General features: G+C 38.9%; 1 protein-coding gene across 1 annotated transcript; it reads left to right on the top strand.

The window, feature by feature from the left end:
* Positions 1-884: 884 nt before the first annotated feature.
* On the top strand, positions 885-7,281 carry LOC132883890 (uncharacterized). Its single transcript, XM_060917991.1, has 3 exons — positions 885-1,133; positions 1,350-1,443; positions 6,675-7,281. Exons 1-3 carry the CDS (start codon positions 941-943, stop codon positions 7,279-7,281), a joined length of 894 nt encoding a protein of 297 aa, XP_060773974.1. The 5' UTR covers positions 885-940.
* The last annotated feature ends 9,227 nt before the right edge of the window (positions 7,282-16,508 follow it).

The following is a 16,508-nucleotide window of genomic DNA, read 5'->3' on the forward strand; positions in this document are numbered from 1 at the left end:
TGGATGGGGCAAAGTGGAGATTCTTCAGCCGTCTCTGGTATAGCGTCTAGACAGTAGCCGAGAATAAAGATGCCTCATTCATGTGCTGCGTTTAACTGTACCAACAGGTTTACCGTCCAAACGAGATCACATGGGATTACCTTTCACAGGTGAGACTGGAAAAATACTTTTCATTGTATTTGGTCATTATAACGTAATTTTACGAACAGATTTTCCTGACTTTGTGGCTAATATGAAGTCTCGCGCATAATAGCCGCTCGGTGAAACCTGTCTCCAAACAACGAAGTATTTCTTCCGTAACTACGCTGATAACACTTTGTGTTTTTGTCAAACATTGGAGCTTTGTATTCATTCTGAAGATTTATTGTTATTAATATTGAATGAAAAGTAACTGGGATACATCATTGTTAATTATCATTCAAATTTTAGGTAAATTATTTTAATTTGCATCTTATACGGATTTTATAAGGGAAATACGGATTTTGGAGGTTGGTTATACAGGTTTGATTGACATGTATGAACACAGCAGAAAGCTTGAAGCGAGCAAAATTATTCAAAACATGCTCAAATTCACTAAATGAACATGGACAGTTTCATTTCCCTTCGGGCCGCTCAAACCATCAACATCCTCCACTTTCTTTCCAAACCCAATCCCCGCCCCCATCCCGTGACCCCGCCCCCACCCCACCTATCATGCTTTGCGGTTCCGGATCGCGTCAGTCTTTCAAAACCCGTTGAAGGCGGGACTTCCGGCCTCCCAGTTGTTTTTATTGGTGCGAAGGGAAGGTGTTTGATAAGAGACCCTTTTTTCAACGTCACGTGATCAAATAGTTGCGCGCGCACCCTGGTAACAAGCAGTAAGCTTTCCAATTGATTGTGGGACAGACTGGCCCACTTATCAATCATTTAAACGCGGATATATTCTGTTCTCAGCATCAACATGTCCGGTTGCTGCGTAAACGGTTGTACGAATCGCTATTCCACCGGCGGACTAAAGTTTCATAGGATTCCTAAAGGCTCGCACCCATTTCAGAGCAACAGACGGCGGCTGTGGCTGCAGGCGATTAAACGTGTGGACTGGAATGAGGACAGAATCAAAAATGCTCGTGTCTGTAGCGCCCACTTTATATCAGGTAAAGTTCTCTATCTGCTCATTTTACCGGAAGCCTTGTTTACATTAGTGATGACCTGCATGGTGCAGAATAATCATCAAAAGCAGCTTAAGTTGTTGGATAAACTGCCGTTAGCTTTGGCTAGTAGCACTAGCTGCTCGCTTGCTGTGCAGCTAAAGTTTTATTAGCTTTGCCCATTAGCTTGCTCGGCAAAACAAATGTGTTTGTGTTTTACAGGCGAGATGTCATTGGACTCCAGTAGTCCTGATTTTGTGCCATCTGTGTTTCCAGACCCAAAACAAAGCCAGAACCCAGGTGGAAAGATGGACAGGTAGGATTAGAGCTGCTCTTCTCAGTCGTTTTTTGTTTTGTTTTCCTCTGTTGCATAAGCCAAACCTGTCAACCCTGAGACTAACCTCGAATTCCCTTCAGTTAAACCGATGTGTCCAAAGTCATAAAAGGTAACGTAACGTTAGATCTGTCTATCTTTCCACCTGGGTTCTGGCTTTGTTTTATGTAAGCGAGCAGCTAGTGCTACTAGCCAAAGCTAACGGCAGTTTATCCAACAACTTTAAGCTGCTTTTGATGATTTGATTTTGATGATGGTTAATAGAGGGGATGGTTAGGAAACCCGGCAAACTTCAAAGGACCGTCCTATTGTTTCGTGTTTGAGGTTGAATTGTACCGTGACGTCATCACGAGAGTGCACACTTTAACCCGGTGTCACGGGCTGATCGTGCGCTGGTATAAATTTATCATGCGCATGCGCAGACCGATTTTTTTTCCCTGGTCAACTTCCGGGAAGTCTAAATTTACCATTTCTTGCTGCGATTTTGTACCGAGCATTTCAACACATCTGTGGACAAATAGAACGCGAATTGTGAGATTTGATTATCAGTAGACAAGAATGGTTTGGATTGAATTTTATTAGTATGTTATTAATTTTATTAGTAAATGAAGTTAATAAAGTTGTTCAAAACACTTTACATTCTGACTTCGTTCTTTCATATATACTTAAATCAATATTCATGAAGATAAAGTTGATCATTGCTGGCTGGTCCTGATCAGCCTACTTAGTGCATAAACTGGAACTAAAACACGGGTCATTCATTCATTCATCAAGATAAAGTGAAAATAATTTTTGTGGATCAAGTATGAACGTAAATCTCCTATCCTATTGGGCTGGTAAATTCTGACTAGGCCCAATGACAGGAGTCTAATTATACCTGACAGAATAACTATATTATCATGATGAGTCTCACTCAAACAAATCAATATTCATCAAGATAAAGTGAAAATAATTTATTTGTGGATCAAGTATGATCATAAATCTCCTATCCTATAGACCCTTTGCACTGACGTCACCCGAAACCGGAAGTAAACAAACCCTGCGCCATATTGGAAGACCAACAAACTCGTGATTAGGGGGAAATAACGGCAGCGTGCGGTATGTGAACCCACGAGGCACTTGATTCATCATAAACCTACAATGGTAAACTTTTGTGCTGTGTTAGGGTTCTAACAAAGCTGATGGGAAAGGTGAAAAGAAGTCTTTCTACAGAATACCAGCTGTGATTGAGACACAAGGGGAGCAAACCAAGGAGCTTTCTGCCAGGAGACAGAGAGAGGATTTAGCTGCTTTATGCAGAGCGGATCTGAATACTTCAAATCTACAACAGTACAGAATATGTTCAGACCATTTTGTTACTGGTAAGTCACTAGGCTAGAGTGTTGTAGAACATTTTTTTAAAATGTTTACTGAATAAAAACATCCTTAATTTTATCACATTTATGTTATGTTTCATTTCTTTCTTTTGTTTTAATTTTCCTCCCTCCATCCCTCTTTGGATTTTAAATATAGTTTTTCCCCATGTCCAAATAATTCAAAAATATATAAATAAAAAAAGATAAGTAGTAAATTAAAAATAAATTATGAAATAAAAAAAAAATCCATAACAGCATGAATACAGATTGCAATAGTTTACAATGTCTGGGTAGCAAAGAGATGGCAGAATTGGTGTCAGGTCCTCCTTATGTTTCCACTCTCCCTTGCCCCGAGTCTTATCATATGGGTCAAACCCATCTATCACAGCCAATTTCTCCACATACCGTGCCCTTTCTGCAGCTGGTAATGTACTCACATAACCAGAATTATCAGCCATCGTGTCACTTCACAACAGCTGTAATATCACTTCACTCTCGCTCGTAGTTTTTGTATTGTGAGTATGTATGTACTGTATGTACTTGGTCTTCCAATATAGCGCCCTAACAAAATCACGCAGTACGGTGACGTCACGCGGCAGCCCTCTATTGGGCTGGTAAATTCTGACTAGGCCCAATGACAGCAGTCTAATTATACCAAGTTAGTAAATTTGAGAGAATAACTAAATCATTATAATCATGGAGTCTTACTTAAACAAATCAATATTCATCAAGATAGTGTAAATAATTCAAGTATGAACATGAACATAAATCTCATATTAGGCTGGTAAATTCAGACTAGGCCCAATTATACCAAGTTGGTAAATTTATACTGTGGTAAATTCAGACCGTGGCTGCTACAGTATAAATTTACCTGGTAAATTCAGACCGTGACACCGGCAACAACAAACATGGCGGATGGATCTGGCGATGACTTCTTGTTCGGGGATGATTTTGATGCTGTCTAAGATATTTTATTGGAAAATGAAGAACTAGAGGAGCACTTTACGACCTCAGTTGATGCAAGTGTGAATTTGCGCGAAAGTTGAGCCGCGCGACTGCCCAGACTAAACTCAACTAAGCTTGAACTTGATCTCTTGTGATCTAGATATCAACCAAAAATACAAGTTCATGCCTAAGATCAAGTTTTTATTGTTTTTTTTTTTTTTAAACATTTGCACCCAAACTCTCGTTTTCATGTAGTTTTAGATCAGAAGCTTTGTTTGAACATCTTTCGTTGTTTTGTTATGGCCATGCTTTAATGCATTGGTCTCTCTTGTTTGGCAGGTTCAATCGACAGAAATACTTTGTAAGGATTGCGGGGAAAAAATACCAGACCAGACATAGTTAATAGAGGCTTGTTAGAGGTTTCATGGCTTCTCTTAGGCATTTTCAGCTTAGGCACAGTGCCAAATATGGGTTTCTTTTTTGTTAGTTTTTCGGAGTGAACTACAAAAAAGCAAAAGAAAAAAACTATTAAGACAAAGGAATATTTTGAGAAAACATAGTTCAAAATAAAGAAGAAATTAAAGCAAAGGGAAGCTCAACTAAAGCTTAGCGTTGTATGGTCTCAAACCGGTGCGCAGAGACTCACTGATCAATAACAAACAATAACTGAATACTTATATATTTTGACATCTTCAGGCGCAAAATGCTTCTCATAGGTGTAGACTGTATCCCTTTTGATCTGTTCTCTAAAATCTTGGTCTACTTCTCTTGTCTTCTGTAGCTCACCAACCCATTCCTCTCGCCATTTCTTATGAGCTTCATCGCTCGCCAACGGCAGCTTAAAAATGCAGATTCCTTTGGTTCTTCTGCAAGAACCACAACCAAAAACCGCACAATTTTGGGCTGGCATTTCTGGAAACTTGAATAAAGTATTGCTAAAGTAAAGAAATCTAGGAAAATATCGCTCGCTTGAAATACTACTTGCTCGGTTCTATCGGTCTACTAGTGCATCTCAAAAAATTAGAATACCATGAAAAAGTTCCTTTTTTCATAATTTAATTCAAAAAGGTAAACTTTCATATATTCTATATTCATTACATGTAAAGTGAAATATTTAAAGCCGTTTTGTTTTAATTTTGATGATTATGGCTTATAGCTCATGAAGATCAGAAATCCAGTATCTCGAATTATTAGAATATTCCCTAAGACCAATCAAAAAAAGGATTTACAATACAGAAATGTCCAACTTCTGAAAAGTATATTCATTTATACACTCAATACTTGGTTGGGGCTCCTTTACCATGAATTACTGTATCAATGCGGTGTAGCATGGAGGTGATCAGTCTGTGGCACTGCTGAGGTGTTATTGAAGCCCAGGTTGCTTTGATAGCGGCCTTCAGCGTATCTGTATTTTTGGGTCGGGTGTTTCTCATCTTCCTCTTGACAATACCCATAGATTCTCTATGGGGTTCTGGTCAGGCAAGTTGGCTGACCAATCAAACACAGTAATATCATGGTCAGCAAACCATTTGGTAGTAGTTTTGGCACTGTGGGTAGGTGCTAAGTCCTGCTGGAAAAGGAAATCAGCATCTCCAAAAAGCTCGTCAGCAGATGGAAGCATGAAGTGCTCTAAAATCTCCTGGTAGATGGCTGTGTTGACTTTGGACTTGATAAAATACAGTGGACCAACAACAGCAGATGACATGGCACCCCAAATCATCAGACTGCGGAAACTTCACACTGGGCTTCAAACACCTTGGATTCTGTGCCTCTCCACTCTTCCTCCAGACTCTAGAACCGTGATTTCCAAATTAAATGCAAAATGTACTTTCATCTGAAAAGAGGACTTTGGACCACTGAGCAACAGTCCATTTCTTTCTCTCCTTAGCCCAGATAAGACTCTTCTGACATTGTCTCTGGCTCAGGAGTAGCTTGATATTAGGAATGTGAAAGTTGTATCCCCTTTCTTGAAGATGTCTGTTCGTGATGGGTCTTGATACACTGACACCAGCCTCAGTCCACTCCTTGTGAAGCTCTCCCAAGTTCTTGAATCAACTTTTCTTGACAATCCTCTCAAGACTGTGGCCATCCCTGTTGCTTGTGCACCTTTTCCAACCACCCTTTTCAGCAATGACCTTTTGTGGCTTACCCTCCTTGTGGAGGGCATCATTTTGTACTGTATGCCATACTGATTAAAATAGAAAAATGCTTGAAACATTTTAGTTTATGTGTAATGAGGCTATAATATATAACATTTTCACTTTCTTAAATAACTGATGGAAAATATTGAAATTTTTCACAATATTCTAATTTTTTGAGATGCACTAGTATAAACTAGTGTGCACTCTCAGGGTCACGTGATCAAGCCTAAACCATAACAGAGTGTTATCCCTTTGAAGTTTGCCGGCTTTCCTAACCAGTCCCCTCTAACTATGGTCTATAAGAATGTTCCCCTTGCTGTCACTGTGTGAATGTAAGGTGATTAAGTCTGACGATATATTGGATGCAAATGTTATCGTTAAATGTTTATTTTAACGAATTTTAGTGCGTTGTTGTCTGTTAAATGTGCCTGTCACTAGGTTTTGGTCAGACACGTTGATAGCCCCATTTACTGATTTAGAAGGTTATTTGTTGAGCATTTTTTTCTCATATGTATAGAAGTGAAGCTTGTTAAAGAGAGACAATGGTGGGTTAGTGTGTTTGCCTATTTTAGCCTTGCCTTCTTCCTATCCCCACTTTGTGATTTGTACCTCTGTTATTTTAATGAAGTTTATTTCATCCCTCTTATATTAATTTAAACTTTGGTTAAGCATTTTATTCTACTGGTCCCCAAAATCATAGTGAAACCCTGATTGTGTTACTTAATTGGTATAATAAAATATAACAAATATGTGCATGCTTCTTGTTTTATAGAAAACATAAAATGGATGAGGCAAGTATTAAGCGTCAACGCGAATGCAAGAGGAAATGGGCACCGGCAAACTATGCTCTGAAGAAGAAAAACAAATGTGAAGTGCTGTCCTTTTCTTCTGACCGTGGTGAAGATTCCAGTGTTGAGGATGTACTAGAACAACCACTTTTGGACTCTGGAGAACAACCGTTAAATGTGAATACAAGTGAATTCAGTGGCATAAACACTAGTATTGTCAAAATGGACAAAAATGACTCCATTTGCGATGCTGACTCAGAGGACAAGAATTCAAGTGTGGATGTTGAGTTGGAGGACAATGGTGCAAGCTGGAGTTTGATAGATGAACATGAACACCTCATATTATCAAGTTCTGAAAATGAATATGACGGTGAAGAAAGTGATGACATTTCCTTTTCCGATGGACTGTCAAAATGGGTCAATCAATTTGATGTGAAACGTAATGCCGTTGACAGTCTCCTGAAATACCTGCAAAAGAAAGGTCATCCTGGGCTGCCTGCTACAGCCCGTACTCTGTTGAAAACCCCCAGAGCCAGGTTTATCATTCATCTCCAAGGTTTGCATATTACATTCATTAAAAACAAACAGTAAAATCTTACCATTAGCTTAATTAATTCCATTTGTTCTGCAAGATATTAATTGGTTTGCAAATTTGTCTCGGATACAGAGGACCTTGAAGATCTGTTCAGGCCGAGGAGTACAGATCCACGGCAAAATACCAGATCAGACAGTGAGTTCTATTCTTACTTACAAAAGAGACATGCTAGCGTACGCATTTTATGAAAAGATAGAAACACTACTTGAATAAATGACTTACATTTGTGATCTGTCAGTCTGAATATGTGTAGTGACATCCAGTACTAAAAGTACCACACATCAATAAGTAATATTGTATCATAAAATCCAACCATTTTTTAAATTTGTCTTTAATTCATAAATGCATAATGCTCACTCGTTTTTATGTGGCCAATGACACTAACCATTTCCTTTTTATGTGTTTTTATAGATTATCAGAGAAAGGTTCTGAAGCGCCTAGATGAAATTGTGCAGAATCAGAAGCTTCAGATGAAACTTTTGAAACAAATCCGGGCAGAAGGTTCAGCAGCAGGGCCTGATGTTGATGTTATTGAAGACATGTTGGAGGATCCTCTAACATCAACTGAAGAGTTAGACAGGTTCTGTGAAAAGCTGGCAGATCCAGCTCTAAGGAAGAAATTGGTAATTATATATTTATATTGATGAGATGCCAATGACAGAGTACAGGCCACTTTGTTACATCAGTAAAAATCACTGCTGCATTGGCCTATCCACCACATGTGATTATAAACCTCAACTCTGTTCTTCTAACTATACTGTATGCAAGCAAATGTAGCAAATATGGTAGGGAACTATTACACTACGTTCAGACTGCAACCTGAAAGACCCATATCCGATTTGTTGTGAAATCCGATTTTTTTTGTTAGGCCGTTCACATTACCAATTATATGAGACTTGTATGCGATCTCCAATATGAACGGAAAACGACCCAAAAGTGTCCCGCATGCGCAAATTGACACGTAATAAGCACATCTACCTAATACGTAAACAAAAAAAAGCGCACTCTTCATGTTTAATGATTTTCTTTTTTTGTTTGTTTGTTTGTTTAATTATCTGGTTAGTGTTAAAGTGTGAGGTCTCGTGTGTGTTTTTGTTTCTGAACTGAAATGAAAACGTGTAGCCTGGTAACGAGGGTTGACTCCTAAATGTCTCTCTAATTTCTATATAAGTGCACTACATGTTACTAGGAAGTAATGGATTTTTAAACTCTATATAGTGCACTCGAGCTTCAGTAGGCAGTCATTTGGGATACGGCCGCTGTATTACCAAACTCTTAATTCAGGCTTAATAATTTGCACATATTTATTTCGTCATATTAATAAACTTTTTCTACATTTTTATAAATATTTATTTAGATTGTTTATAGCCAGCTGAATTCTGCAACTTCTCTCAGCGCTGGCTCAAGGTGCATAAACACCAGTGCAGTTTGCTATGGAGATGAGGCGAGACCTGGCGATGTGGTACAGGATGGTTTAAGTTATAAATCAGTTATAGAAACTGTTTTATTTAATCAGGCTAACAGATCAACATCCAGGTCCCTACCAAATCCACCATTAGCTTGATCAATTCTATAAAAGTCTATTTAAATTCTGAAAACTGTACAATTGTTGTTGTTTTCCACCAAAGAGGCGGGATTAGCCAACGCAGAATAGTGACGTTTGTCTCTTGTTGATGACGTGTAGGTCGCATGAATGCGACCTGTCCGGTCAGTCTGCAGTCGCATGTGAAAATATCGGATATGCATCGGAATTAGGACCAAATATCCAAGTGGCCTGGGTCGCATGTGAAAAAATCGGATCTGTGTCATTCAGATTGTCAATAACAAATCGGATACAGGTCGCATATGGGCAAAAAAATCGGATGTGGGTCGTTTCAGGGTGCAGTCTGAACGTAGTCTTTGTATGAAACATAACCAATATTGTTTTTTTCGCGGTGCGGTTTCCATTAAATCCTGTGCTCTGATATGGTCCGTATCCTACGATACGGCCAAGTTACGGACCCCGGTTATGGACCTCGCTCGTTCACAACAACAACAAACACAGTAGAATTTTTTGTCAACATTTATCTTTTTTTAATAAGATTTATTTATAAGATTATCAAAAATCTTATAAATTTTTGCCAGCATTTCTCAGGAGAATATCATTAATTTTACAGCAGATTGTGATAACGACAGTCTTCACAGCGAAAGCAAGTTTTACTACCCTGAGGAAAAAGAAATAAAAGAAAACATTTCAGGAGAATGCTAAAATCCTCTAACTTGCTAACGCCGAGCAAAAACATGTCTGGATCCTGAATGACTCAATTTTGTATACAACCCCGAGTCCAAAAAAGTTGGGACAAAGTACAAATTGTAAATGAAAATGGAATGCAATGATGTGGAAGTTTCAAAATTCCATATTTTATTCAGAATAGAACATAGATGACATATCAAATGTTTAAACTGAGAAAATGTATAATTTAAAGAGAAAAATTAGGTGATTTTTAAATTTCATGACAACACATCTCAAAGTTGGGACAAGACCATGTTTACCACTGTGAGACATCCCCTTTTCTCTTTACAACAGTCTGTAAACGTCTGGGGACTGAGGAGACAAGTTGCTCAAGTTTAGGGATAGGAATGTTAACCCATTCTTGTCTAATGTAGGATTCTAGTTGCTCAACTGTCTTAGGTCTTTTTTGTCGTATCTTCCGTTTTATGATGCGCCAAATGTTTTCTATGGGTGAAAGATCTGGACTGCAGGCTGGCCAGTTCAGTACCTGGACCCTTCTTCTACGCAGCCATGATGCTGTAATTGATGCAGTATGTGGTTTGGCATTGTCATGTTGGAAAATGCAAGGTGTTCCCTGAAAGAGACGTCGTCTGGATGGGAGCATATGTTGCTCTAGAACCTGGATATACCTTTCAGCATTGATGGTGTCTTTCCAGATGTGTAAGCTGCCCATGCCTCATGCACTAATGCAACCCCATACCATCAGAGATGCAGGCTTCTGAACTGAGCGCTGATAACCACTTGGGTCGTCCTTCTCCTCTTTAGTCCGAATGACACGGCGTCCCTGATTTCCATAAAGAACTTCAAATTTTGATTCGTCTGACCACAGAACAGTTTTCCACTTTGCCACAGTCCATTTTAAATGAGCCTAGGCCCAGAGAAGACGTCTGCGCTTCTGGATCATGTTTAGATATGGTTTCTTCTTTGAACTATAGAGTTTTAGCTGGCAACGGCGGATGGCACGGTGAATTGTGTTCACAGATGACGTTCTCTGGAAATATTCCTGAGCCCATTTTATGATTTCCAATACAGAAGCATGCCTGTATGTGATGCAGTGCTGTCTAAGGGCCTGAAGATCACGGGCACCCGGTATGGTTTTCCGGCCTTGACCCTTACGCACAGAGATTCTTCCAGATTCTCTGAATCTTTTGATGATGATATGCACTGTAGATGATATGTTCAAACTCTTTGCAATTTTACACTGTCAAACTCCTTTCTGATATTGCTCCACTATTTGTCGGCGCAGAATTAGGGGGATTGGTGATGCTCTTCCCATCTTTACTTCTGAGAACCGCTGCCACTCCAAGATGCTCTTTTTATACCCAGTCATGTTAATGACCTATTGCCAATAGACCTAATGAGTTGCAGTTTGGTCCTCCAGCTGTTCCTTTTTTTTGTGTCTTTTAACTTTTCCAGCCTGTTATTGTCCCTGTCCCAACTTTTTTGAGATGTGTTGCTGTCATGAAATTTCAAATGAGCCAATATTTGGCATGAAATTTCAAAATGTCTCACTTTCGACATTTTTGATATGTTGTCTATGTTCTATTGTGAATACAATATCAGTTTTTGAGATTTGTAAATTATTGCATTCCGTTTTTATTTACAATTTGTACTTTGTCCCAACTTTTTTGGAATCGGGTTTGTAGAATTTTTTTTGTCAACATTTTTTTTTTTTTTTTAAACTAAGATTTATTTATAAGATTATCAAAAAACTTATAAATTTTTGCCAGCATTTCTCAGGAGAATAGCATTAATTTTACATCATGGATAGCGATAACGACAGTCTTCACAGTGAAAGCGAGTTTTACTACCCTGAGGAAGAAGAAATAAAAGAAAACATTTCAGGAGAAAGCTAAAATCCTCTAACTTGCTAACGCCGAGCAAAAACATAGCTGAATCCTGAATGACTCAATTTTGTATAATTAGGGGACTACATAGATGGCAAAATGTAGGTTTTTTTTTTTTTCCTGCCATGGAAGTGCACTTGTGTACTGAGGAGGAAGTAATTTGCATTACAGCCATGAATGAGGATTCAAAATGGCGGCTCTGCTCGATTTTTCCCTTTCGGGCGCTCTCGTTTTCTGTTAGAATTTAGTAAAGAAAAAAAATATTATTTCCCAGCTTAAGGTCGGGCCGTATGGTGAAATACCATGACCTCGGTCAGTACTTTCAAGACCTCGGTCACGGTATTTCATGATCTGGACATCCCCAACCGGTAAATAACATTTATTATATCAACAAATTTTCATATGATTTTAATGAAATAAAAACATTTAGTCTGCATATATTTTCTTAACAAAATGTCCTGAAAGAATTTCATTTTTGTTTGTAGGTGACTTTATTGAGTGCTGTCGGTGGGCATGATGTGGGAGACACCATCCGAAGGATGATGAAAAAGTTGGGAACTTTCCAACTGTGGTCTCAGTTCAACATGAAAGGAAGGAAGAAGAAGCGGTCATTTGAGGCCCTGCCACTCAACAGAGTTATATATAGTATGTATATGCACAGAAATCATTTATTCTCAGGAAATAATATTTACATTACATTAATTCAGGCCTAAAGACCCAAAAGTGTGAAATTAAACTGGTGAACAGCACTCAAGCAATATTGGTTAGTTTTTGCATTCTAAGTGGTGGTGAATTGGGATTTTTGCCCACCTTTTAGCAACTAAGGATCATGCGGCCCAAGAGACCTCCTGTAGTCATGAAAGTGTTCCGGATTTTCCCGGAATTCCGGATTTTTAGATTTTCATGAAAATTCCTCCGGATTTTTTCTGCGAATGACAAAATACCCGGAAATCCGGATATTTGACAAAACTCTTGAAAATCTATGGTTTTCCGAATGGAGAAATTAATTTTTTTTATTTTTCGCGTTCCTAGGCGCGGCGTGATACTTGGCATTGTCCTTGCGTGGGTGCAGTCCTTAAATAGCCCAACCACAGTTCATTGATTAAAGACAGGTGTTCTTTCTTAACGGCGCACGTGCCGGAGCTCGTTAGGCGCGTGCGCCCAAGGCGCGCCTTCAGGTGCACAGGACTGACACCGTTCTGCGCAAGTGCAACACAATCACACTAGAAAGCATGTTCAAGCTGCCAGTGTAGCTGCAGTCTTTTTAGTTGTGAATTACGAGTATTTTGTCTTGGTAATAATTCGCCATGTCAAAACAAGCAAAACTTTCCTCCTTCTTTCGACGTGAAGTGTGTGTGTGTGTGTATATATATATATATATATATATATATATCTCATCTCATTATCTCTAGCCGCTTTATCCTTCTACAGGGTCGCAGGCAAGCTGGATCCTATCCCAGCTGACTATGGGCGAAAGGCGGGGTACACCCTGGACAAGTCGCCAGGTCATCACAGGGCTGACACATAGACACAGACAACCATTCACACTCACACCTACGGTCAATTTAGAGTCACCGGTTGACCTAACCTGCATGTTTTTGGACTGTGGGGGAAACCGGAGCACCCGGAGGAAACCCACGGGGAGAACATGCAAACTCCACACAGAAAGGCCCTTGCCGGCCCCGGGGCTCGAACCCAGGACCTTCTTGCTGTGAGGCGACAGCGCTAACCACTACACCACCGCGCCTATATATATATATATATATATATATATATATATATATATAAAATTTATATATATTATTATTTATTTTTTTTCCCCATCAAAGTTGCATTTTGCGGCTTTGAAGCTAAGTTTTAGTGCCGTTTCTAGAACACATCAAGAAAACGTGGAAGAAACAGCAATAATGGAGGACCCGGTTTCTAAGCTGCCTAAAACTAGCAATGGTAATTATTTTTTGTTACATAATGCACTCGGGCTGCCAGTCAGTGTGTGAGACACACACACACACACACACACACACACACCCTACACCCCTGATTTACATGAGAAATTTGGCATTCATTGGTGTGTTTAAATTTACAGACAATACGAACTAATGTAAACAATTGGCTTCAACTCTCATAAATATGAATTGGAAGTTTTTAGTTCACTTTAGCTTATGCAAATGCACAACTCTACTAAAAGATTGAACCTCATTTATCAATGTCCCCAACATTGAAACCTGAAAGCTTTAGAAACTCTAACAGACCTTTACTTTTTAACAGTACTGTTTTGGGAGTTTGCTGAGTTTACCTTCAACTGTCTGATTTTTTTTTTTCCAAGGTAATGAACTGTGTAGCCAGGAAAATCACCGCATTTTCTAAATGCACTCCTGAAAATTACTCATTAACTAGGGGAATTAAATTAGATTTTTTTGACATGTTAATCATTAATGTACATGAAAGAAAAAGGCTTAAAAGTTATAACTTCTTTTAGTGAAAAATAAGTACTGAAATGCACTAGAATGCAGGGTTTTGCGTGTTTGTTATTAAAATAATTTCGGGGGACGTCCCCCCCCCATATCTTAGTTTGACTTTCAAAAGTTCAGGGTTTTTTTCTTTGCTCCACTTTCATCTCTACTCCTGGGATAATGAGATGAAGGATGAAACGATCCCCAGACTCGGGTGTGAATCTACCACTCTGTCATGGAGGCTCACTTATATTATGCTCTTAGTTGTATGTACAAATGTATGGTTGGTAGGAGTTTCAATGAATAAAGTTATTTTGATAAGCTGGTTTAAAAGATTGAAAGTTTGAAGAATTTGGTGAAATGATGGATAACAAAGATGAGGATGATGGTTAGCATTGGCTGATGTGTACTTTTCATTATAAGGGAAGCTGTTCTCTAACTCTGGCCAGTGGCCACTTGACCCTGCATGGTCCTAGGTCTGATGCTGATGATAAGATTAGCAACAGTTTAACAATGACAGCATGAGTCAAAATTGCAGACATTTAAGAAATTCTTGACTAAGTTTACCTGCAGAATAAACCTGAATTCTGCATATATACATTCATTAAACATTACACAAATAATTATATAGACAATTTAAACACTTAGAATACCTTAATTAATTGGGACTGGTTGTAATCAAGGTGTGTTTTTTTTTTTTTTTTTTTTTTTTTTTTTTATATATACTAACAGAAGCATGCAGAAAGATCCACCCAACCTGTAAAGACCACAACATTGAGCTGCAAGTGGCGGAGACACTGAAGCATGCCCCAAGCAAGAGGGGTGGATACCTCTTTCAGGTTAGTATTTGGCTGGGGTCTCGATTCCAGTGACATGATGCTTGACTGGTATATTATTATGTAATAAAATACATGACATGCTCATGGTTCTTCTTTACTTTTGTGATATTATAATGGAAATCTGGGCGGCACGGTGGTGTAGTGGTTAGCGCTGTCGCCTCACAGCAAGAAGGTCCGGGTTCGAGCCCCGTGGCCGGCGAGGGCCTTTCTGTGCGGAGTTTGCATGTTCTCCCCGTGTCCGCATGGGTTTCCTCCGGGTGCTCCGGTTTCCCCCACAGTCCAAAGACATGCAGGTTAGGTTAACTGGTGACTCTAAATTGACCGTAGGTGTGAATGCGAGTGTGAATGGTTGTCTGTGTCTATGTGTCAGCCCTGTGATGACCTGGAGACTTGTCCAGGGTGTACCCCGCCTTTCGCCCGTAGTCAGCTGGGATAGGCTCCAGCTTGCCTGCGACCCTGTAGAAGGATAAAGCGGCTAGAGATAATGAGATGAGATAATGGAAATCTCTTCCGAGTTCAACATTACTATTTTTCTGTGATATTGATAAATGCAAATGGTCTTCGAGCAAATGCAAATAAGTCTTCGAGCTCTTCAATATTGATTGGATAAGAGTATTTTCTCACGTGTAGAAAATTATCTGTACCTCTTGCAAATATTTTATGTACATACATCATTTAATCTGACCATATAATGGTAAACAAGGATTTCCCAATTTATCATTGATTATAATTATATTTGCAGGCTCGCGCTGCTGTGGCTGCAACAACAAAGGAGAGAACTACTGTACCAACCCACCATTCATCTGATTCAGAAACCAGAGACAGCTGTTAGCTCTTTCACTGCTAGAATTTCTATTACTGAATACTGGTTCACCATTAAATATTTTCTAGAGCCAGAACAAAAATAATGGTTGGCATGTGTGTAAATATTGCAGTGTCTTTGTAGGTTTTTGTGCCATTTTATGCTATTTTTGTTGCTGTTGAAATAAATGCACCGACTATGCAAAATATTGTTGCTTCTTCCATGTTTTCTGCATAATATTACTCGGGTTTTGTAAGGTAGTAGAAAGGATGTGAAAATGTAAGGTGGTGAGAGTGTGAAAGTATCCGTAGTGTAGTGGGAAGGTGGTGGGTACGTAACTTTACAACGTAGTAAAAACGTTGCTGGTAGTCCAGAATTTTATGTAGTAACTACATAAAAACACTAGGTAACATCTACCAAACCACTACGTTGTAAGTACGTAGTTACTATGTAAATACGAATGCAGCGCATGGAGCTCCGGGGATTCGAGCTTTGACTTTGAAAAGACGATGGAGGTTTTGTTAAGAAAAAAAAGTGCAATTGAGGAAATATTGAAAACACTCAGTATCGGCATTATCAACATACGAATATTAAGAAATTGTTATGAAACTAGAAAGACCATTAAAGAGTTTTATAGAGTTATAGTTTGTTCATGAAAGATGAACTTTTTTTTTTTTTTTAGAAGTGTGCACGTTTTGCACGAAGGTCTCAGGTCCTTATTACACAGTTATCAAAACGAATAATGCACGTAATACAGTATGTTGAGACAGAATTAACTCCAGTGATCGGCCATCTGGCTGTATTTTTAGACAATTTCTGCAGGTTGGAATCTTTGGGCTTCGTTTCGTCCAGAAGAGACAATAACTGGTTTATATATAATAACTAAGAAACAAGGGGATACAAAAAATTAGAACAGGGACAACAGAAAGAAAAGAGCAATGACAAAACCTACACAACGATCGCAATACAAAAGAACAGTAAAAGATGGGGTTTTTGCACTATCATCCCAC

Source organism: Neoarius graeffei, chromosome 1 (genome assembly GCF_027579695.1).
Source record: "Neoarius graeffei isolate fNeoGra1 chromosome 1, fNeoGra1.pri, whole genome shotgun sequence".
Taxonomy (NCBI): Eukaryota; Metazoa; Chordata; class Actinopteri; order Siluriformes; family Ariidae; genus Neoarius; species Neoarius graeffei.

Excerpts from the sequence above, each read along its gene's own strand:
- LOC132883890 (XM_060917991.1), top strand. The coding sequence starts at position 941 with ATGTCCGGTTGCTGCGTAAACGGTTGTACGAATCGCTATTCCACCGGC. Across the intron at positions 1,134-1,349 it reads TAGCGCCCACTTTATATCAG|GCGAGATGTCATTGGACTCC; the intron begins GTAAAGTTCTCT and ends TGTGTTTTACAG. Across the intron at positions 1,444-6,674 it reads CCAGGTGGAAAGATGGACAG|AAAACATAAAATGGATGAGG; the intron begins GTAGGATTAGAG and ends CTTGTTTTATAG.